The 25,388-nt window shown below is 36.0% G+C and overlaps 1 protein-coding gene across 4 annotated transcripts in view; it reads right to left on the reverse strand.

The window, feature by feature from the left end:
* Positions 1 to 25,388, reverse strand: part of LOC110115013 (peptidyl-tRNA hydrolase, mitochondrial) — a 46,365-nt gene that overhangs the window by 19,369 nt on the left and 1,608 nt on the right. For 2 of the 4 annotated variants that reach the window (XM_020848104.2, XM_020848102.2), the window contains exons 2-5: positions 15,344 to 15,428; positions 7,266 to 7,333; positions 7,132 to 7,173; positions 6,961 to 7,034 (exon numbers count right to left, since the gene is read on the reverse strand). In XM_020848104.2, coding sequence (XP_020703763.1) covers positions 6,961 to 7,034; positions 7,132 to 7,173; positions 7,266 to 7,333; positions 15,344 to 15,428 — 269 coding nt within the window. Of the gene's footprint in view, positions 1 to 6,960; positions 7,035 to 7,122; positions 7,174 to 7,265; positions 7,334 to 15,343; positions 15,429 to 25,388 lie in introns of all 4 variants that reach the window. The other 2 variants (XM_020848103.2, XM_020848101.2) reach the window with 1 other exon arrangement.

A 25,388-nucleotide genomic window follows, 5' to 3' on the forward strand; every position in this document is an offset into this window, starting at 1 on the left:
AAGGTTTGCTTGATCTTGTAAGCCCACACTCCGACCCACAGCAACCCACACCCATTACTGATTTAAGCCAAAAAATTAACAATTGAAGTAAACACCCATAATTAATTTAATCTGCAATTGATGGTAATCATCCTTTCCATTGCTGCTCCTGCCTTCATGCCAAGCAAGAGGTATGTTAGTGCTCCGTTCAGCTTCATGTGGGGCACGCTCTCAAGCTTACAGCCACTGTAACTCATGCATGGGTGATCCTGCCTCCTTTGCTCCATCCTCATGTACCTTCCACCCGTGCGACCACACACAAAGCTTCATGAGCTTCTCAAGCTTACAGCCCCTGTCACTCATGCATGGGTGATCGTACCTCCTTTGCTCCATCCTCATGTACCTTCCACCCGTGCTACCACACACAAAGCTTTTGTGCTCTGCTGGTAGCCCTCGGGCCTGTTCGAGCAAGGCTTATATCCGCGATTCTTCCCTAGAACTATTGCCTCCAAGCTCCTACTCACACAACACATTTATTTTCTCTCACACAACTTCTTAGCTCCCTAAACCCTAACCCTGACGAATCACTGTACAGTTCCCTGACTCTTTCGTTGTTTTCTCAACAAGTACATTAGGTCTATTTGGTCATCACCAATAATCTTTTGATTACCAACTCCTCTGGGCATCAAAGTCTTAGGCCTGCATTGAGGATGGCATCCTTGACTTTTTCACTAGCCAACTATTTCTCGCCTCTTAGAGCATCATTTGCAGTTCCTCAATCAAATTCGTTGCAGCTAGCATCTCTATTTCCAATGTCACTTTCTTATAAACGTTAGATCTTCATGTCTCCACTCATGAATCAAACTCTCCTAATCCCCCTGCACCAGATGAGCGGAGTGATCAATCACTTCCATCACTTTCATCTCAATATAAGCAGACTCTACTTCTCAAGGCAAACTAAACCTTTTTAACTAAATATGAGATTTGAGAGCTTTTTAGTCTCCACAATTTTTCTTATAGGCAAATTTTCTTTGGGCCGCCCAAATACAAAAATCATGTTCAAATTCATGTCAAAATTGCACTTAGTTGGAGACTTCTCTGTTGGACTCACTGAACATCATCATATCATTACAAGCGCACTACACCCTACTCTTTTCACAGCGATCTTACCATGTCAGTGGATACCCGATAAATGCTAAAATATTCTTTTCACTTTGATTATTCCAACTAACCACCTACTACTCCTATTTGGGTTGCATTTCCTCATATTTGTTTGTATTATTTTCAACCAATCCACCTTATACAGATTTGACTCTATTTTTGATAACCCTTTGCCAGTGAATTCTGCAATAGCTCATCTCTCTCAATTATTAGTGGCAAGAAGTCCGATTGAATTGGGTGTCTCTATTCCTTTTGAAAGGAGGTGCGGATTGATCCTCTTCATGTGGATATTAGCAGAAGGAACTCCTCCATATTGTTATTCTTATAAGATTTTTGGGTACAACTATTCTAAATGTCTTAAGGCTCAACTGAAATTAAGGAAACCGAACATCCAAACACAATGGGATAGATGCAATTCCTCCTACTTCATATGAATATACACTCAAAATATAATACCAACTTTAGACCTTTCAATGGATTCGGAACCATCAATGTTGCCCCGATTAGGCCCAGAGGAACAAATTGTTGACGAATATTTTCGCATCGACTCGACCCCGATCGAACCCGACAAAGTTCGATCGCGCTCGATCAATTCAATTGATCATTGTCGAGGTGAGATTAATCTGAATTAAGCCTCAATTTAATTAAATTAAACCCAATTTAATTTAATTAAAATCAAATCAAAACCAATCGAACTTCGTCGAGCGTTGTCGAGCTCAATTCGACGCATTTCGACACAATCCTTGGAAATCTTGTAGGTGGTAGCTAAAATACCCCTAGCCTTTAGGTGATAGTAAGATATCCCTAAGCTCCTATAGAAGTTATCAAATATCTTCTTACCAAATCAAATTCTCTCTAAAGGTACCAAATATCTTTAGGAATCACTTTTAAAAGTTGCCAAAATGCTTCTAATTAATCCAAAATCTTTCTAGAGATACCAAACATCTCTAGAAGCTCTTAGAAGTTATCTAATACTTCTAACCAAGTTAAATCATTTCTAGAAATGCCAAACATCTCTAGAATTCTCCTTAGAAGTTTTCAAAATACTTCTATTCCAATCAAATCCTCTCTAAAGATACCAAATGTCTTTAGAGACCTCTTTAGAAGTTGCCAAAATGCTTCTAATCTCTCTTCCAAGAGCAATCTAGAACTCTTTCCTTAAGGTGATAGATAGAAATCTCCTTATCTTTGTAGATCTTGTCTAAATCCAAGTTTATGCTTTCATAGATCTCTCATTTTCTCTTTCAAATCATACCCTATTTGATTTGGAAGATCCCGTTTGATCATTATTTGGTCAACGCCAATATGTGTGTCGTACTTCTTTTCGTTCACCACACATATTGGGGGTTCTTTTGTTGACAAATATTTTCGCATCGACTCGACCCCGATCGAACCCGACAAAACTCGATCGCGCTCGATCAATTCAATTGATCATCGTCGAGGTGAGATTAATCTGAATTAAGCCTCAATTTAATTAAATTAAACCCAATTTAATTTAATTAAAATCAAATCAAAACCAATCGAACTTCGTCGAGCATTGTCGAGCTCAATTCGACGCATTTCGACACAATTCGGCGTCGATTCAAGGTTAATTTCGTAAAATTTACTTGATCGGACCCGCTCGGACCCAAATCGATTTGAGTCGAGTTCAATTTGGGCTCAATTTCACCCTAGTTGATTGATTTGGGCTAAATCAAATAGCCAAATCTGTAATTGAAATCAAGGGCTCAGATTTCATCTGATATCCCATTCAATTTCATGATAAAATCCCTCACGCGTGAGATGCCCTTGAGAGTCCATTTTTTTGCGCGGCTGGCTGTTCGTGCTCTTCAAGAGAACAAAAAGGAGAGGGAGAGCCATTCGACTCTCCCGTGCCCTAAGCCCGTCCCAGACGGAGAGGGAGAGGGAGAAAGGCAAGAGCCTCTCGGCTCTTGTGAGGCTTCTTCCGATCGGATAGGAGAGGGGAGTCCGTGTTGTCCGTCCCAGGGGAAGCAAAAGAAGGAGAGGGAGAGCCGTTCAGCTCTCCCGTTTCTGTCTGTCCATCCCAGACAGAGCGGAAGGGGAAGAGGGAGCATTCGGCTCCCCCGTTTTGTCCGTCCCAGGCCGAAGGCAGAGCGGAACAGAGAGCCGAATGGATCTCTGCGTGCGTTTCTTGATCCCGTTCAGGTGAGATGAAGAGGAGAAGAACCTCTTGTGTGCTCCCTTGCTTTCTCTTCTTTTTCCTTGGACCAAAAGAGGGAAGTTTCTCTATTTTCCTCCATTTCTCCAAGTGGGAGAGCAAAGCCCTGCTCTTTTCCTTCTCTCAAGCAAAAAGACTAAGTGCAGGAGTATAGTGGAGGCACTTAGAGTATGCATACTTGCTGTGGGGACTTCTCCCACCCCTTCCTTCAACTCCGGTGACCTCCAAACAGCGAGGACAGCAGTTGGAATATTCTGGACAGCAGTTTGGTGTGTCTTCTACAGCATATTTGTCATCCGGAGCAGCTTGGACCGCTGTTTGGGATGTTTGGACAGGACTTCTCTGTTGGACTCACTGAACATCATCATATCATTACAAGCGCACTACACCCTACTCTTTTCACGGCGATCTTACCATGTCAGTGGATACCCGATAAATGCTAAAATATTCTTTTCACTTTGATTATTCCAACAAACCACCTACTACTCCTATTTGGGTTGCATTTCCTCATATTTGTTTGTATTATTTTCAACCAATCCACCTTATACAGATTTGACTCTATTTTTGATAACCCTTTGCCAGTGAATTCTGCAATAGCTCATCTCTCTCAATTATTAGTGGCAAGAAGTCCGATTGAATTGGGTGTCTCTATTCCTTTTGAAAGGAGGTGCGGATTGATCCTCTTCATGTGGATATTAGCAGAAGGAACTCCTCCATATTGTTATTCTTATAAGATTTTTGGGTACAACTATTCTAAATGTCTTAAGGCTCAACTGAAATTAAGGAAACCGAACATCCAAACACAAGGGGAGCACATTAATGATCAGATTTAAACTTTTAAGAAGATAGATGCAATTCCTCCTACTTCATATGAATATACACTCAAAATATAATACCAACTTTAGACCTTTCAATGGATTCGGAACCATCAATGTTGCCCCGATTAGGCCCAGAGAAACAAATCACTTGAGCTCGTGCAAGCATGAACATTGATCATTATCTTCCTAATATAGTTCCCCTCATCTTATTATTAAAGAAGCCAATGCTCATATTTTAGAGTAGTCTTATGATTATGATGGGATTATGCAGAATATTGACGCTCTCGTGGATAGGAGATTTTAAATCTTATTTATCAAGCAAGAAAAGAATATATTGTCACCAAGATTCAGCAAGCTTCAACAAAATATTTTTAATGATCTGCTTCAATTGAAGGATTTTGCATCATAGCCTCATGTTATGACACTTTTGTTTTTTACTGTTTTTTCTATGGCAATTCTTCATAACTGCCTCTTGGAGTACTCATTTCATTTACTGCCTATAAAAGTATATTATTTAAAGAGAAAAATGGAAACAAACATCTAAAGATTAAGAAGATAGTGGAGGCTTCATAAGCACTGCCAGTAAGGAGAGAACTGAGAATGTATTTTCATCATAGATATATCATCACCAAAACCACCTTTCCAACCCCAAGCTCATATGAAAAAAAGATGAGGGCTGATGTTAGATCAACAACTAAATATTTATGACAAAATTTTATGAAATAAATTTAAATTTGATTTCTGCTAAGTCAAAGTAAAATGTTTGGATGAAGATGAAACGCCACCAACAGAAGCAACCAATGCCGATTATTCTGGGTTGGCATGATTATTTTGGGTTGTCCTATCACCATAAAAAATATATATACCGATTGATAGCCACAATCATAATAAGATAGCAATAGTAGTGCGTAGCACCAACTTTTTCCTTATGGAGAGAAACTTCTTTTTTATAGGAAATTTGTAAAATAATTCCCTAAAATATCCCTGGGGCTTCAGTAGCTCAAGACACTTGGTTCATCATCAAATCAATCTCAGTTTGACATGGAAACTAAGTTCAATCTTTGAAGGGGAAATTCGGAACCCAGACACAGGTAATAAGTAATAAGAGCTTATACATTACAGTGAAGAAGTTGATCAAATAAAATGATGACAACCGCGAATATTCATTGAAAGGCTTATGTAACTTATACTGGCTGAGCCAGAAGATGGCAGAAAATTATCATAGGTAACTATGTTACACCGATACGAATACGGGGACACGGATACGACACGATACGGATACGGGACACATCAATTCTTAAAAATATAGGATACTGGTATGGCACGGACATGACATTATAATTTATAAATCATACATAAAAATTAAGAAAGTAATCAAAACATAATATTTAAAATTACAAAAAAAAATGAAAGTAACATCATTTGTAGCTTATAATATCAATATAAAAGTAAGTATTAAATATCTAGTACAACAACAAAAGCATAAACACAAATTATCTAGCACATGAAGTCTCAACTATTCAATAGAAGTAATGATATGATTAGCTTTTTCAGTTGTTTGTCTTTGAACTTCTATATCATCTTCAATAAATATCATAGCTTCTAATTCAGGCAAATTAAGTAAAAGATTAATAACTTCTAATATTCCTATATCATCAAGAGACTCAAATCCATATCGAAAATGAGAGAACCTAGCTTGTAGCCGCGGAAGTAAATATGAAGGGCTTTTTTTCAAATTTTTTTGTTGTTTTTCAACAGACACGCGTATCGGATATGCGTGTCCTTTTGAAATTAAATAGTATTTTAATTGGATATGGCAAAGCTGTATCCGACACATATCGGTGCCGTATCATAGGCGTATCCATGTATCGGTGTATCAGATATAACACGCCTTCATAAATAGGTGTATCGGTGCAACATAGACAAGTAACCAAGTTACGGATGATCATCAGACATATGGTGAATAGAAATGCAGGAAAATGGCATAAATGTGGAGAAAGATGACAGAGGATACTTCTACAACAACTCCACCACTCCACTCTACCTCATAATTCTACCTGCTAAAGGATTCTGCATTCGCCACAAATTCCTCTGCAGCGGTCTGGCAAATGTCCTGGATTAATCTCCACCATTCGTATAGGGCAATATTGTAATTTTTTAATCAGAACTTTACATATATATATATATATATATACAGATCTCATCTACTGTATGTGTCGATCATATACACTGCTGTAATAGAATTACTTGAATACAGAGATGTAATTCCATACAGGTCTATCTGCATTTCGGTTCCTCTGTTCTGTTTCCTATTAATTTATCTTCAGCTACTTTATTATTTATACCTTCTATAAGAGAACCATGCCTTGTAAACGAAGAGTTTCACATCATTTGACAGCAAATATATACCAAGGAAAAAATTCTAAAGCGATTTCCTTAGCCTACAGACTGCCACAAAAACCACACCATATGGCACTCAGTTGCCATTTTGCAATGCAATCACTTAGTTGCAGGATTCTTTTTATGAGCCAATGCATGAAAGTTTCCTCATTTAGGAAAAAAGTGAAAGACTCAATTGATTAAAAATGATATGTTTTACAGCAAGAGATTACCAATAATTAGGGGCTACGTGTCACATTTCCAACTGTCAACGTATTTTCCAAGGAAAGCCATACAGAATTGTCCTTTGCTAGTATGGTAAGTATTGTACAACAGCTTAATGATGTTGCTAGAAGATTCGTAACAGCATAGGGAAACAGAATAATGTGTGATGATGAGCACAAGCATGGAAAGAAACAAGTTCATAGGGAAACAGAAGCTTACCCATTCTGTCCTCCATGCCCACCTTTTGGTAATAGCCTCAACTTTGCAAAAGGTAAATCTAGATCATCATACATCTGATGCAGAATCATAAATTAGATAAATCTAGCCATAATTTCTTTGATTATTGGATGAATGAGGGAAATCAAAATGATACAGTAGTACCAGGAGTACTTGATTCAGTGGTATTTTGAAATATGAAACAAGTGATCCAACCTTCATAAAAAATTTCAATATAACATTATATTATAAAATAAATTACATATTGAAATAAATAAATAAAAATTTACTAAAGAACTAATACTTACAGACTCACCACTTAAATTCATAAAAGTTTGTGGTTTAGCCAGCATGACAGGAACATCTCCAATGCAACCTACATATAGAAAAAACAGCACATCTATGAACTTTCTAAGAATTTTTGTGAATGGTAATTAGAAAATTATCCTATATAATATCAAAAATTATGATTTCGGGAAAAAACTAAAAAACCACTTGGGACATGCTTTCTCAGCTGCTCACTCTCAAATAATCTGAAAAGTGACCATTTTGATTTCTAGGAAACAAGTGCGGAAATTGATAGCTGAAATTGAAGTTTCAGCATTATAGAATAGAAGATAGAGAAGATCTTGTGGACAAAACACCCAAATAGCCTTTAGATTGCTGAAATACAAATGAAGAAAAACAAGATATAATAGATCTTCTATTGGAGAGGAAGATCCGACTCTCCCAAATCTCTAGACACCGCTAGAGCCCAAACAAGAACTAAGAACCAGAAAATTTCAGCAAAAAATAGAGATGAAAACCAAACCCTAGCCACCAAAACATACTTAAGCATACAATAATTAGGTAAATCCCAAAATAGCCCTTTCTATTTGAATTTCCCTCCTAAATCCCCCCTTAATTCCCCTAATTAAGCTTGTAAAACCCATTATCAAGGGGCGGCAGAGATTGTTGGGGGGAAATTCCCCTATTCCGCCTCCTGTAAACCTGGACCGGTCCAAGAATCGGTCTATCAATACTCCCCTCCCAAAGAGCCACATTGTCCTCAAGGTAGAAGGAGGAAAACCGATGCTTCACCCTCTCATATAGCTGTCAAGTGGCATCATAGTCAGGTAAGTTCTTTTACTTAATCAACACTTTTTTGGGCTCTCCCTCTACCTGATGTACCTCTTTCAACTCCAGTTGTTCCAAAACCACCCCCACATCTAGTGTCAGCATCTCTGATAATTTTAAACTAGCTGCATGATCTCTCATAGCTCTCCTCAACTGTAATATGTGGAACACTAGGTGTATGGAAGTAGTCGGGGGTAACTTCGAGCGATAAGCCACAGCTCTAATTCTCTCCAAGTGGGGAGGGTATCTTCCGTACAGCACTTTGAAGGGAGTCATCTGGGAGGCTGAGTGGCACGAAGTGTTATACCAGTATTCTGCCCAAGCTAACCACTTGGCCCATACCCTAAATGTTTATGAAGCAAAACACTATAGGTATGTCTCCAAGTTCATGTTCACCGCTTCTATCTACCTGTTTGTCTGGGGTTGGCAAGCAATTCTTATCTTCAGCACTGTCCCTTGTAGCACGAACATCTCTCTCCAAAAATGACGGAGGAATACCTTATCTATGTCAGATACTATAGATTATGTTATCCCATGTAACCTAACCACCTCCCTAATGAGTGCGGTCGCTACTGTCACTGTCGTAAAAAGATGTCGTAAGGGGGACTAAGTGAGTGTACTTGTTCAATCTGTCAACTACCACCAGAATCACTGGAAACCCTTCAAAGTGAGGAAACCCATAAATAAAGTCCATGGTGACCTCCTCCCACACTTTGTCCGGAAGAGCTAGGGGTTGAAATAATCACCCAGGAGCCACGGTCATATACTTGTTCCGCTAACACCTCACATCGAGCCACCATTTCTTTAACATCCTTATGCACCCCCTTCCAATATAGCTTCATTGTCAGCCTCCTATATGTCTTTTGAACACCCGAGTGACCCCCAACCGTGCTCCTGTGGAACGCTTTCAATAGCTGTGGGATATGAACTGAGGTCTGAGGCATCACAAACCTCCCCTGGCATAGCAGTCTCTCCCCCTCTAGAGAGTAGCCTGGGTGACTGTTCTCTTCCTTCAGAAGATCTGCTCTAATTTTTTCCAACTCCTCATCATGCATACTCTCCTCCTTAATAGCTCCCAAATCGAACATTAGTGGTATCGACATAGCCAACTCCTGGAGCTTCCCCAAGCATCTAGACAAGCCATCCGATGCCTTGTTCTTCAATCCTGACCTATAATGAATCTCAAAATTATAGCCTAATAGACTTGACAACCATCTTTAATGCTCCTCTATCACCATTCTCTGCTCCAAAAAGGAACTTCAAGCTCATCTAGTCTGTCCTAACAATAAAATGTCAACCCAGTAAGTATGGTCACCACTTCTGAATGGCTAACACAATGGCCATCAATTCCCTCTCATAAATTGACTTCAATCTAGCTCTAGCTATTAGCATCTGGCTGAAGTAGGCTATGGGTCTGTGATTCTGCATGAGCACGGCCCCCAACCCATATCCTGATGCATCTGTCTCCACCACAAAAACCTGACTAGAATCTGGTAGGACCAAAATTGGTATTGTGGTCATGGCTTTCTTAAATCTTTCAAAGGCTTGTGTAGTTGTCTCTCCCCACAAAAAGCTATCATTTTTTAATTGCTATGTTAACAACTAGGCCATGGTGTTATCCTCTCACAAATCTTCTATAGTACTCCGTCAAACATAGGAAGCCCCTCAGCTCTCTCAGATTCTTAGATAGAGGCCATTTCTAACAATCTTAGCATGATCTGCAGCCGCCCCCTCCTGATAGACTACGTGCTCTATGTACTCCACACCGGCCTTTGCAAAGCAACTCTTCTTCAGATTGACCCAAAGTTGATGCTCTTGTAATACTTCAAAGACCACCCTTACATGCTCCAAGTGCTCCCCTATCGATCTGTTGTACACCAGCATATCATCAAAGAAAACCTATACAAACTTTCGGAGATATGGTTTGAACATCCTATTCATGAGCAACTGGAAAATGGTAGGGGCGATTGTAAGTCTGAACGGCATCACTAAGAACTTGTAATGCCCCTTATGTGTCCTGAAAAGCAGTCTTTCGGACATGCTCCTCCCTCATGATTTGATGGTAGCCAAACTTCAAATCCACCTTGGTGAACACCACTGCTCCACACAACTCATCCATTAGCTTATCGACCACCGATATAAGAAACTTGTCCGACGTAGTTTCCTTATTAACTCGATAATCCACGCAGAATCTCTAGCTCCCGTCCTTCTTGACCGACAAGATTGGGCTAGAAAAGGGACTCACATTTGGTCTGATGATGTTCACCTCCAACATCTTCAAGATTAGCTTCTCAATCTCATCCTTTTGAATCTACGGGTAACGGTATGGTCAGACACTAATCGATAACACCCCCTCCCTTAGGTTGATGGCATGCTTCTGCTCCCTCAGTGGTGGTAAGCCTTGAGGTGGCCGAAAGATCTCACTAAACTACTGTATAAGTGGTTGTACAAAAAAAAGGAATGTCCCCCCTTCCTATAGTCTAATCTACTCTAAGCTCTACAATTCCACTAGAAATCCTCCTCGTACCTCTATATGGTCCTAACCATAATTTTGAGGTACACCAAGGCCTTGGACAACCCTTTATCTCCCTGAATCACTATTCTTCTTCCTTCCAACACTAACTTGATCGTTAGTGCTCCCCAATTGACATTGGTATCTCCTAAGATCTGCAGCCACTTCATCCCCAAGATGACATTAGTGCTTCCTAACTCCAATAGGAGAAAATCCTCCCTCACTTAAACCCCCCCTATATAATAAACACAACTCCCCTACACACTTCTTTACCCATATCCACCTTCCCAGTGTCCATCATCACCACATAAGCTCCGGTGTCCACTAATTTCACCCCCAATTTGTCAACTGCCTTATTGGAGATAAAATTGTGGGTAGCCCCACTATCGATCAGCACCACCACCTCTTTGTCTTCTATTTCTTCTTTCACTTTCATGGTGTGATTCAGGGTGAAATCCACCATTGAGTTTAAGAAGACTTCGGCCATGTCAAGATGCAGCTCTTCCTCCTCTTCTACCAGTGCCTCACTCTCACCTCCCTCCTCAACTTTCTCGTCATCACAAACGGTGAGAACCTGAAGAGTTTGGTCCTTATACTTGTGCCCCGGCGTGTACCTCTCATCACATATAAAGCACAATCCCTTTGGTCGTTTCTCCTGTAGCTCCTTCTCAATGAGCTTCTTGAAATTTCCCCCAAATCCCCCTCCTGCAAGCTTCTCCTTCGGGACCTCATGAAGGCTTCCCGGTCTTGGCCTCTTGGGAGCTAAGAACGTGGTGGACTTCCTGTCGCCGGTTGCTCCATAGCCTCTCCAAAGTCACAATGCCTCATCACTCTAACTGCTACCCGGATCTTTGGTTTGAGTCTCTTCATGAAGTTCCCCTCTAACACCATCTCAAAAAGGTGATCCAGTCGGCTAGCAAGGTACTCGAACCTCTCCCAGGACTCTACCACCAACCATCATATATCAAGGCGAAAAACTGCTTGTAAAAGTCTTCTCCCCTACTGATTCGGAAATATTTTAACAAGCAATCATTGAACTCCCTCCAGCTCCATATGGGTCGTCGCATGTCCCTCTACTGGTACCAAGCCAAGGCCTTCCCTTCTAAATATAGGCCAGCTGCCATCAGCCTCTCCTATGTCAAGCCATTGAGGGCAAAATACCTAAATAGCCTTTAGATTGATGAGATACGAAAGAAAACAAACAAGATATAATGGATCTTCTATTGGAGAGGAAGAACTAGTTTTCTAAAATCTCTAGACGCTGCTAAATCCCAAACAAGAACTAATAACCAGAAAATTTCAACAAAAACAGAGATCAAAACCTAACCCTAGCCACCAAAACATACTTATGGAAGTTCCTCTCTTAATTCCCCTTAATTAAGCTTATGGACCCCACTATCAAGGGGCAGCAGAGAGAGGGAGAAACTTCCCCTGTTCCGCCTCCTATAAATCTGGATCGTTCCTGGCTGGACTGGTCCAGGAACCGGTCTATCAGAAACATCAGCAAGAAAGAGTTGTGCTGCATGTAGACTTCATTCATAACTTCATAATTAGTGCAATACGATTACAAAGTAATTTGTGCATTTCTACTTAAATAGCAGTTATTTTACTCTTACCAATAAGGTAGTACAGCGAGGCACAATATTAAAAATATGTTATCAAATGAACCTTAGAATGTGTATAAAATAGGGATACATGATCTTTGAAATTGCAGGTTGAGGCTTACTGCAAAGACAACCAATAACTAACGATCCTAATACTTACTTTAACACTGAGAAGGATTGATGGAATGAAAGTAAACAGAAAGTTCACGCTTTTGAACACTATGCAAACTATCTAGGAAGGCACGGTGTGCAGTTTCAAGTATCCATTTTCTGTACCATTTTTCTCACTTTCCAACCTTAGATTTGGCTCTTCTTGAGGGTTCCTACAAGCCATTGAACCTCAAAGTATCCGATATGCGAGGGTTATAGCATAAGCAACAGGACAATGAAACAAGAGTACCTTCAAAAGCTGAGAGGGTGATTTAGGTTGTTATGAAAAATCAAGGTCAAACCAGAATAAAAAGAGAGTATAAAACAGAGACAGGAAGCAGAATGGACAACAGACGACAGAGTGGTAACAGGTCATAAGGAGTCTTATTTTTATTGTATCTTGATTAGTGGGAACCGGTTTATTTAGTTTAAAACTAAGACTTAAAAGGAAAACAAGAGAGTTTGAACTGAATGTTGGAGAATTAGCAGACACAATTATTACAAAATGAATAAACCTTGTGTGTTTGCAAGGAACTAAATGAAAAGGAGAAATTTTCAAAGAGATTTTAAAGGTCATAAGCTATTGTACACTGTGAAGATTAACAATAGGAATGGAGCATAAATATGATATTGGATAGAATTGAAAGAAATAATTATTGTGGCAAACAATGATGTTGAAAACATCTATAAACACCCATGAGAGCAAAACCTTCTTGCATTGCGTAGTGAATAACCAAAAAAAATTGTAAGGGAAAGGTAATTAAAAAAAATTTAAAAATTTATACCATTTTTTGCACCTCACAAAAACATTTAAAAATATTTTTTTTAATCTTACATGTTGTTATGATCATTTTAATATATGCACTTCTATTGATTAAACCTAAACTTCTTTAGATATAACAGTATGCTAAACTACTGTACTGTAGCATTAAAAGGATTTTTCCCACTTTGATGTACACTAAATTATATTTGGTAGTATGCGCCTACATGAAAGGTGTGCAATGTTTTAACGTTGCTCCTAGCACTTTCTAATATAATATAGCGTACTAGCAACGAATACTGTTATAGGAGGACAAGCGGGTAAATCATAAATGCTGAAAAAAAATTACATATGGTTATCAGATTTATTGTGAATGAAGAAAAGAGCTCTGCTCTTTCTACATTGAGCAAATTGGAAACTTTGAATTGCAGTAATTGATGAAGAAATACGCATCACTCTTACAGAAGGTATAGGGATTGCTGTCAAAAGCGACCCATAGAGCCTGATAACAGACTAATCTCAGGCACGCCACTACCAAACCATCTGATGTACCAAAACTCAATCATGAAAAATGAATGCATCAAAAAGCAGGATGCAGAGTCACTGAAAATTTTTGTGCATGACACAAAAAACGCATTATTTTGAACCTCAAAGCCTTGTCATAAAAAAATGGAGCACATGATGCGTCACACCACGCCATGCGCAACAGCATTATTTTGTGCTTTTTATGGAGCTTGTTTAGAGAGTTGATTAGAATAATCCTTGTTGTAATCTTCTATTCAAATTGAAATTTCGCAAAAACTTAATTGGAAATATTTTAATTTCTTTCTTCTACCTGTTTTCCTCAACCTGTAAAGGACTCAGACCATGCATTATAGATGTTAGCTGAATGCCAACAACATTCTGTGCGTGGTTCTGCCACTGATTACTACAGTTTCCTTGGTTTACTGCATATTGTTTGCCTTATTAAATGCCCTACCGCTGCTTCTTGCTTTGCCTTGCTAGCTGGTGCAGATAGCTACCATGTCGCTGCTGCTCTAATTTGTGATTATTACTATGGATTCAAAGTATTGTCATGACATTCCTTGAGGAAAAAAACCGCTGTGTTTATTTCTTCATAGAATGGAGAAGAGAGATCGACCTAAAACAAGAAGATTGGTCTACGGATGTGCACAAAAAATGAACACGAAACACAGGCCTCCACGAACAGCAACCATAGAAAACATGATCCAATCTTGGAGATAGTAATAGCTTACCAAATTAGCAACAACAGTGAACTTTCAAATCAGTGGATAGACAAAATAGAGAACTGGATACATGTTGCAGCAGGGGATCAGAAACAACTGTACTAGGAAGTCTGATGAGAACAGAATCAAAATAACTCGCAACAGTAAATCAAATTCATCGAGATAATCAAAATGCAGGAAACATATCCTGTTCTTAAATAGGATCATCATCATATAAATGCTCTATGAGAAACTAAAGTATAAAAATAAAAACGACGACAGTTAAAATAATATTAACGCATATAATTTGTCACCAATAAATAGACTTTCAAGTTTACATCATATGAAGAATTGAACAATAAAAATGTAATGAATATCAGAACTGTATAATCGTTATAAAAAAATATCCTAAAGCCGTGGAATATAACATTTATAACGTGCACAAGATATTCCGATGTTTAAAAATAGATGCCAGATAGTAAAAGTTTTGCACATAAAAACTATGACAATGTTTCCTTGTTCCAGAATTTGTTGCCTTTGCTTTCCGCTTTGTGAAATCATTAGGTTTAGACATTATTTCGGTGATCCTTTCCTTTTCAAAAAGGTAGCAACAAACCTTTTGTTTTTTCTACGGAAAAGGGAAAAATAATACGAACGATTGATTTCTTTATGATACACTCTTGATTGAAACAGTTTGAAAATTTCAACAAATTCCATTTATTTTTCATTTCAAAAACTTGTTCAAATTTGAACCTCTCCGTTTATCTATATTTCTATATTGATGATCTATTTACAAAGTTGGCTTAGAAAGTACTTATGCAAAGAAAAGTAAAAAAGAATGAGCTTCTTCAAAAGCTGTGATACATTATTTAGACATGAATATATAACAAAAAGCCAATGTGTGATGGAAAATAAAAATGGAATCGAAATACAATATCTATGACGTGACATAACCATACCCAGCTTCTCACAAAAAGAAAATACAGCGTACAGAATTCCTATAGTACAATGTTCATACCTTTTCCTAGTAATGCTTTACAATGTATGTTGGTCACTGATATCCCTTCAGCTTCAGCTATTGCATTTATCATTTCAAAGCCCACCTGGAAATAAAATCCAATAGAGTAATGTAAGCTATTACAAGGACAAAAAACATGTACTAAAAAGGTAAGCTATGATGCACTGACACTCCGCTTAAAGAGGGTATGCAGTGTCGGAAACGTGTCGAACACGGACACGCGTCGGACACGGCATGAACACGTGTCCGACACAGCATTGGAGTGTCTCAATTTAAAAAATTAAAATTAAAATCGGACACGCGTGTCTGATACGCGTGTCCGGTTATTAAATGATAAAATCGTCCGTTCTATTTAGCCTTTTCCGCAAACGAAAAGCCCTATTTTCCGATCCATGAAAGAAATCTTCGAGGGCAGACCGGGAGAGCTCGCAGTCGACGCCAAACGGAGCCCGCTGCCTTTGCCCCCCGTTCCTTCGTCATTTCTGCTCGAGCCGAGGCCAAGCAGAGCTCATCTTTCCCATTCCTTCATTCTTGCATGATTTTTGCGGTCATCTGAGACAAAGTTCGCATTCAAGGCCAAACAGAGCACCTTCTGCGCGCAAGAGAGCTAAGACCTATAAGTGGATTCCGCTATTTCTTCTCTTCATTGTTGAAAAACCTAATGTACATGCTCGGTACCACTGGGTATCGCTAGGTACATGCTCGGTATCGCTAGGTACATGCTCGGTACCGCTCAGTACATGCTCGATACCGCTCAGTACATGCTTGGTACGGCTCAGTATATGCTCGATACCGCTCAGTACATGCTCGGTACTGCTCAATATATGCTCAGTACCGCTAGGTACATGCTCGGTACTGCTAGGTACATGCTCGGTACCGCTCAGTACCGCTAGATACATGCTCGGTACTGCTAGGTACATGCTCGGTATCGCTCAGTACCGCTAGGTACATGCTCGGTATCACTCGGTATCTTCCCATACAAACAACTTACGAACTTTAAAAACAAGCAGAATTTCAAAATTACTCTTACAATAAAATTTTGTTTTCCGGTGTTTTGATTGAATTTAAGACTTCCAAAAGTGAAAGCTTGACAGTAGAAGAAACCAATTTAGATAGAAGTGTATGAGGACATCGATATGCAGCAGTAACCCCCGCAGGGGCGCTGCCCCTTGACCCCGAGACTTGACCGGGCAGGTCGAGCCCCACCAAGGGGCAACGACCCCTTGGACCCCCAGCGGACCGGTATATTGTTGTATTCATGTTGTCTTATTATTGGGATATTTTGATTTCACTTCATATCAATTTATGTTGATGTATTCATATGTATGATTGGTTTGTTAGCAAAATGAGCTCTGCTGCTGACGGGAGTGGATTAGGTGAAGGTTCAAAAGAGCCATCTGTCCACGCCGTGTCTGTGTCCTATATTTTTAAAAATTATTATATATTATATTAAAAAATTATTATGTCGTGTCCACGCCGCACCCGTAACTTATATTTTTAAAAATTGTCGTGTCCGTGTCGTTGTGTCCGTGTCGGTGCATCATAGAAGGTAAGTAATTACAATCCCACATCCCAAAACACTCCTTCAGACGTGCAACAATTATAATTATAAAAATTGTCATCATAACCTAGCCCCTCCAAGACCCTAACAACCGCATGACCAAAACACCCATAAACTCAACTAGCCTCATGATTACAACCCAAACCCTACAAATCACAGGCTTCTTCTAAATACAATCATACTCGCTGGAATGCAATATGCCAAATCATTCTACTTAATCCCTTATTTGCAAATATACACAACCCACACGTCTCGGAAGAAAATTGTCCAAAAAACTAAAGTTGAAACTACTAAAAATAAATGCAAACAACAAACATCAAGTGAATTTAAATTCCCCTAAGCTTCCATAGTTCCATATGCGGTCTTTCTGGGATTGTACTTGTGTTCAGCTTCCATATGGGGCTGTCCTTCAGAGTGGCTATAGCTGAGTTTGCACGGTTCAGCTGTTTCCTTTAATGGCTTTCTTCCATCTGCGATATTTCCTTTAATGGCTTCTTCCCATCTAAAGAGCATTTCCTTCGACAGCTACTTTCCATCTGAGAACTTACTTCTTGGGCAATTTAGATCGGTTCAGCTGTTTCAAGTTCCTTCTTAGGCTTATTGGCTACTCAATCTGATAGTTTTTATCCTTTATTTACAAGGTACTGCAGCTAGAACTTACTAGAATTGTTAGAACAAAATTCTAAAAGTGGAAATTTCTTGTATTGTTGAAACTGAAGTCAGAAGACAGGTGTTCGTGCAACAATTGAGAATGTTGAATCGAAATTTGTAGCTTTACTCTATATCTTCGAGAATTTTGAGAATATATTGTTTTGGGCTAAGGGTTCCTAGGCATGTAAAATTCAATTCATGATTTAATAAAATTCAGGCTCCTCTCAAATTGTTGTGTTCTTGAATATGAATTTTTGGAGTGTATTGCAAGTTTTGAATGCAATTTTTGGGGGAAAACTCTCCTTATGCTAGTATGGGGCATGTGTCTTCAAGATTTGTGATTTATATCCTTGTTCCACCTTCTAAATCATTCAGTGATATGTCTGTGTATGTGATAGAGATTTTATCAAGTTGATAAATGAAGATTTCCTTTTGTGGTTTGAATCTCAATCGTTGCAAAATTTTATTTTGGTTCTTGAACATCTTGTAGAATTTTCATAATTTAACAACTTTTAAAACATTGTTTGAAAATGAATAAACTCTACTTTCTAGTTTGCTTCAAAAATAACTAATCCTTATGCATCTCGCCACAGGTTTGCAGCATGAAACTCTAGACACTAAGACATCCTACATTAAATTAGTATTAGAGCTTATGGTTGCATCATCATGTCAACTAAAAGTAAAGCACAATAATTAGATCAATCAAAATATTAATAGAAAAATGCAATTTAAACAAAATCAAGTAAGTTGCTAGAAATAAATACACTATAAGTATTGAAAGGATCAATATTTTATTCCTGCCATTGATAGGAGACAGCCTTCAGGCATTTTCAAAATGAATGGATAATTTTGAAAAAAATTTATTCGAGTTAAAATTTACTGAAATGGATGGATATGCTCAAACTTATTGGTGTAGAGTTGCAAACAAAATAAAATCAACATGGTAACATTAGACATAGATTAAAAAAATAATGTCGTTCTAAGAATATCAAGACTAATTAAAAAATCACTTCAAGGATTGTAAATAAACAATTCTAATATGTTGGCATGTTACGATAGGTATATAAAAAACAATTTATCTCTAGACTATCTTATTATCATTATGTATATTTTTAAAGATCTTAAGCTAAATTTTATGAATGATTTAAGCTACAATTCACCAAAAACCAACAGTGAGGCCTTAACTAGATCTTTGAATTTTGAGGCATATTATGAATGATCGATTAAAAATACCAAATGTGTAAATAAACTCTTAAAAAATCATTACATTATTCTCTAAAGCCACTTAAACATAGATCGGCATAGGAATCATGCATAATCAAATATGATATGTTTTTTTTTAAATGATGCAATAGATGTAGAAGATCTATAATTACAATATGAGTCAATATTATATTTTGTTAAATTTAAATATATGCCCAAGATAGAACATACTTAGGAGCCTAAATGTATATTCAACAAGAATTGTAATTAAAGTTTGAAACTAAATATAAGAGATCACATCTTAATCACAAATTGAGTCTTAAATTAAGCTTAAAATTGTATATAAACTTGAATCTTAGAGAAAAATTGAGTCTACTCTAGAGAATGAACTAAAACTATATCAGAACAAAAGACAGGATTTTAGCCCTAAATTTCAAATCAAAATTGAATATATCCCTAAAAAATGAAAGTGAACAAACATATTTGTTGTAGTTGATGAGTCAATTGAACAAGCTGACATAACAGATGAAGTTATTAACAAAGCTATTTTTATGAAACAAATTGAAATTGATTTCATCTTTTTTCTTAGAATGTAGACCTACAAATTCATAAACTGAATCTTAATAAGAAAGTCAGATATTGTGATTACTTAAAAGAATTTGTTAATGAGGAATGTCATAAAAGTCATCCATCAAGACCACCTAAAAGTGCATAACTCATCACCACTATTATATAAATCATTTGGGTTAACTTTCTATAAAGGAGTTGTTCATTCATATATACATGTCATTATTGTTTAAAATTGCGCAATATGAGACTCACCTTGAGGCCAATCTCAACATAATTCCAGTGAAAAATGCCTCTAGCTTTTTTTATGAGGCATGTACCTTGGTTTGGATGAGGCATGCCTCGCCTCACTCGCATGAGGTGTACGACTCAACCTATTTATATGTTTTTTTATTAAAACTTATATTAATCCTAAACTATAGACCCTAATAAATCACGACTTCATGCAACCCCGAGCCACAACAACTTTCTTTTGACTACCTCGACCTTCAGCCCGCCGCCACCATCCCCATAGCCGGCTCCAACATCACTAGTCGCCGCCAAGGATCACTTGGAAGCCGCACACGACCACCATCTCCTCTAAAAATTTTGTTGTATCAATCTCATTTTTATTTTGATGACAAACATTTAAAATAAATGAAGAAAAAGCAAATTGTGAGGCATTAGACTCCCGAGGATGAGGCAGGGGAGAGACAAATTTGTTATGATGATGACTCAAATAAAAATTCCCTTAGTCATAAAGTGAAAATATTTTTTAAGTTGTTGTCAATTATTTTTTTTTAATTAAATGTAGATGAGTAAGAAACTGGGAAAGAAAGAATTTGGAGTTGAACTTGATGTTATAGGATACTTTTATGCAATTCCTATATTTTATGTTATAATATTTAGATTTCAATTCTATTTCACGTTATTTATCACCTGTCACTTTACATCTTCTATAAATTTTTTATTTCATATGCATATTAAATTGTTACGTCATAATTCAATAGAAAGTAATATGTCATCCTTTAATATATTATTTAATATTTATGTATTATATAAAAAATCTATTTTAACATTTATTTTTACTTTACAATTTTTTTTTAATTTTGAGGCTTACATCTCAAAAAGCCTTGAGGCTTATACCTCGCCTCACGAACGAAAAAATGCTTCAATACTCAATTGTGCAACTTTAAACCTTGCATGTCAATATAACGTATTTATGCGGTTTGCCTATTTTTAATTTTCTTTATCTAATCATATAGAAATAAGTATTAAATCATTATTAGTATCCACAAGAACGCATGTTATTTAAGAATTTCAATGACTTGCTTCATATTATTTGCACAATTAACATGATTTGTATTTTTGCATAAAAAATCACTAAAACTAAGAACTTTGGTAATTAAGGGTATATTCCTAATGCAAGAGATATATAAAATTCAAATCAAGTGATAAAGTAATGATACATCTAAATCCTAAAAGGCTTTCTATGGGGGCCTGCAAGAAATGAATTACAAGAAAAGTAAGACATATAAAATCATACAATACAGTGGGATAAATACTTATAAAATCAAATTTTCATGAAGCTTTAGTATTGGTCCAGGCTTCAATATATCTAATTTGACTTTATTTCATGAACTTGATAATAATGTCATGAAGTTTTCTCTCTTTCCATTTCAGACTCATGAATTCACATCTACCAACTTCTCAGATGGATCTAGTCATCTTGCTCCAAAAGCCAACTAACTTATATGCAAGAATCATGTTTGCTGATGGTGGACACCAACGGTATCTTGTGCATTGAAATGACAAACTTATTTGTGAAGATTCATATATTATATTATCAGAAGCACAATAATTTTGCCCAAACTCGCATGATAAATACTAAATACTTAATCTATTAATATTTTCAAAGCCCATCTGCATTCTTTCAAAAAATGTAGTTGCATTCAACTTACCTATAGCTTCCCTAAGTGGCTCCTTCTGCAAGATGGTAACTGTAAATGAGTTTGGTTGCTTCCCTCTTCAGTTTCTTTCAACAACTTCCATCTATGGTATTTAAATTAGCGTCTTCTTTCCATCTTTGATAATTTCTTTGATGACTTCTTTTCCATCTACAACTTCCTCGCCAGGTATTATAGATGGGGGTATCAAAATAGGTTGACATGTTGGGTTCAGGTCTAACCCAAAATTGAACCGACCCGAATCCAGTCAATATGAATTCGACTTGTTTAATAAACAAATTAAAAACACTAATCTGAACCTACACGCTAATAACCCAAACCCAACCCGTTCAACATTTTGGTTAAAAAAAATTTTATAACCTATTAACAATAGAATTTAGGAAATTTGATTAAAAAAAAGAATATTAAAATCACAAGTAAAAAAAAAGGAAAAATATATTAAACAGTTCATTTTTGGGCCCAAATGGGTTCACAGGTTAACCCATATCCGACCTATTTAATAAACGGTTCGAAAAACCCAACCCAAATACAACCTATTTATTAAACAAGTTAACACCCCGTAATTGTAGACGAGTTCAATTAATTATAGTTTCCTTCTTAGGCAATTTTTTAGCTACTATGGTAGATGGTTTTCTTCCTTTCCTGGCATGTTATTGTAGCTACAATTATTGGAATTGCTTGAAGGAGATTTTTAAAGTAAAATTTTCTTGTTTTGTCAAAACTAAAGTTCGAAACTTGTTCTAGCTGGAATTTTTAATTAAACCTCGCAGTATTCAAATGAATTTTAGAGAATGTTAAGAAGTTCCTATTTTTATATTTTTTTATTATAAATAGGTGTCTAAGTATATAAAATTCAGTTTATAGTTTAATGAAATTAAGATTTTCTTTCAAATTTTTATATGTTGTTGGACGTGAATTCTTCAAGCACTATGCAACTTCTAACAACTTTTGAAGAAAGATTCTCTCTGCACCACTGGTGTGAGGCCTAAATCATCCAATTGGTGGTTTCTATCTCTGCTACTTTTTCTAAAATATTTAGTGATTAGTTTGCATGCATGATTGAAATTTTGTCAGTAAACTTAACCGAACATAAAAGCACAGAAAATTCACATGCACACACGTGTGTATACAACATTAACATAATGAAGTGATTGATAAAATGAAAAATAAAAAAATAGAGCACCCTCCTTAATTACGAGTGTTTTTTAAATTTTGAGAGATAATAAATTATGAGGATTGTACCTACTGGGATCTCAAACCCACATAATTAAATGAAACCATAAATATAAGAGCAAAATCTAGTCATCTAGATTTGTATGTTGGGAAAAATCTCAATTTTCCTTCAAGAACACTAGGGTAATTTAGTATGTATGTACGAAACTAATGAAAGTATGCAAGTATTTTTATCTTAGCATGTCGTGTTTAGGTTGAATTGCCATTATCAATTCCAAACTCATATATGAAATGTTGAGAGTTTATGTTAAGTTAACATCCAACCATAAAACTTGTAACAAACTAAAGAAATGAAGTCAAATTTGAATTGTTTACAATGTTAGGGCATTCTCTAGAGTAACACAACACGACCTAGCCTAATTGTGAGAAGTAGCCAACGATTTTTTAAGATACTAACTATAAGTGACACGATACAACTTAACTAATTATAATGAAACTATGCAAAAGTCAGCTAAGATGTCACCCACAGGCGATGTGCCGCAACTAGAGCCGATTGTGGTGAAAGCCAGAAAGTATGCAAGGGTTAGCTAAAAGGCAACCCGTAAGTCATGTGCACCACAAGTTCACTTAATTATAGCAAAAAGTAATGGAAACTGGATAAAATACTAAAATTATATTTGCTACATGGAATTTAGGGACTTTGAATGAACAGATAAGAAAAATGATTAACAGAAGAATAAATATTACCTATTTGCAATAAACAAAAAGTAATGGGAAACATACAAGAACATTGAGAATGATATAAGCTATTGCATCTTGGAAAGATTAACATCATAAATAAAGCAAGAAAAATAGTAGGTAAAGAGTTTAGAGATAAACTTATTAGTGTGATTAGTGCCAATGATAGGATGGTTTCTATTTAGATAAACCTTGTGATAACATTTAAAAATCTGGTTAATTATTATGATATTGAAGATAGATCAAAAGATAGTTTTAAAAAGCAATTTGGGAATAGATAAATAAAGTGCAAAAGAAAAGATATATATTGTGGGTGACTCCATATAACTATATAAGTTCTAGTGTGATGGACTATGAGGGATTCATAGTGGATACAAAATAGGATATATACAATAGAAAAAACTATACTTTATTTCAAAGTAGCCAATGATCTTGGAATAATGAACAATAATTAAGGAAATGATAATAATGTTCAGATATATAATTCTTTTTTTTTTTTGAGTGGAAAAGAAATTATTTTTGCAAAGATTGTAAGATGATTCAAGAAGAAAATTTGACCTCACATCATAAAATGCTAGTTATGAATGTATGCCTTAAGAATATGAAGAAAATGATCAAATTATGTAATTGCCTTAGGATACAGTAAAGGACTTTTAAAGGTGAAATTTTTGTTTATCTTTCGAGATAGGCTGCTAAAAGACAAATCAAAATTATTTAATAGAACCAAACCTAAGAAGGGATGCGATGGTTGATTCCATTAAAAAAAAATCGTAAAAATATTATGAGAGTTTAAAATATGGCGTAAATAAGTGATGAGAATTGTTGGTAAATTGAGGAGGCACAAAAGTTTATCAAGGCTTATATATAAAATTCTAAAGATTGACAAAAGTTTAAATGATTTTGAGACTTCTAATGATTGTAAGAAAAACTAGAGTGCAAAAAGAATTGTAAGCAACACAAAGGATATATTTCTTTTTTACAATTTATGCAATAGAATTAAAAAGAAAGGAAAAATAAACATATATAATAATAGCTAAGGCAATAGATAAGAGATCTTAAGCCTTTAATCAACTGAGAAGAATAAAAAGCAAACATAATGAAATCTAAGATAAAGAAGAAAATATGAAGATGCTACTTTGAGAAATTATTAAATGGGGCTTTTAAAAAATAAGCTACTTTGTAGAAGCATGTGAGAAATCCAATAAAATATATTATAAATTGATATAAATTCAAGGGGAGTTACTCTAATAAAGACGATACATAAAATCAAACCTATAAATCCAGATGAGATACCTATTTTTATTTAGAGAGCAATGGAGGAGAATGCATTGGTTTAGTTAACAAATCTTTTCAACATAAATTAGAATATTCTAAGTATACCAAATAATTGGAGAAGCAGCATTTTGATACTAATATTTAAAAATAGAGTAGATATCCAATATTTTATTAATTATAGAAGAATCTACTTTACGACATAGAATAAAATTATGGAAAATATTGCTGTAACATCAACTTAGAAATATTGAATCAGTTCTGAAAAATCGATTGGGTTTAGTTTTACACGAAACCAGGAAGATGAAAGATCCACTATGAAAGCAATTTGTGTATTAAGAAAACTAAAGAGAAATACATAGAGTAAAAGATGGATTTCCAGATGATTTATCTAGATAAGGAATGGGATCAAGTATCACAATAAATGATTTTATGTGCATTATAAAAGAAATGTGTAACAAAGATATGTTGAAGTTATTAAAAATATAAATGATGGGACACTAACTAGGATTAAAAATAATTGTAGAGTGGCTAAACAATCCTCTATCATACTACGATTACATCAAGGATTTCCTTTAAAATGGAGATGAGATGTATATAATGAATATTTAAATTTTAAAATGAAGTGTTTAGCATATGCTTTTCGCATGTGACATAATTTTAAATGGTAAGATGCTATTAAAATGACTACAAAGCTAAAAAATGCAAAAAATATTTATAAAATAAAGGAATTAGAATTAGTTGAATAATGAATGAGATATGAAAAATAATTTTAGTAGGAATGATATTAGTAATTATCAAAAAATATTATTAGGAGATAAGGGATCCAGTGTGATAACTTGTAGAATTCAAGATTAATGGTTAAAATGGAGAAGCACATTAAAAGTTTTCTACAACGATAGAATATCATGGAGGTCAAAAAACTTTATAAAAC

Source organism: Dendrobium catenatum, unplaced genomic scaffold (genome assembly GCF_001605985.2).
Source record: "Dendrobium catenatum unplaced genomic scaffold, ASM160598v2 fragScaff_scaffold_1557, whole genome shotgun sequence".
NCBI classification, from domain to species: domain Eukaryota; kingdom Viridiplantae; phylum Streptophyta; class Magnoliopsida; order Asparagales; family Orchidaceae; genus Dendrobium; species Dendrobium catenatum.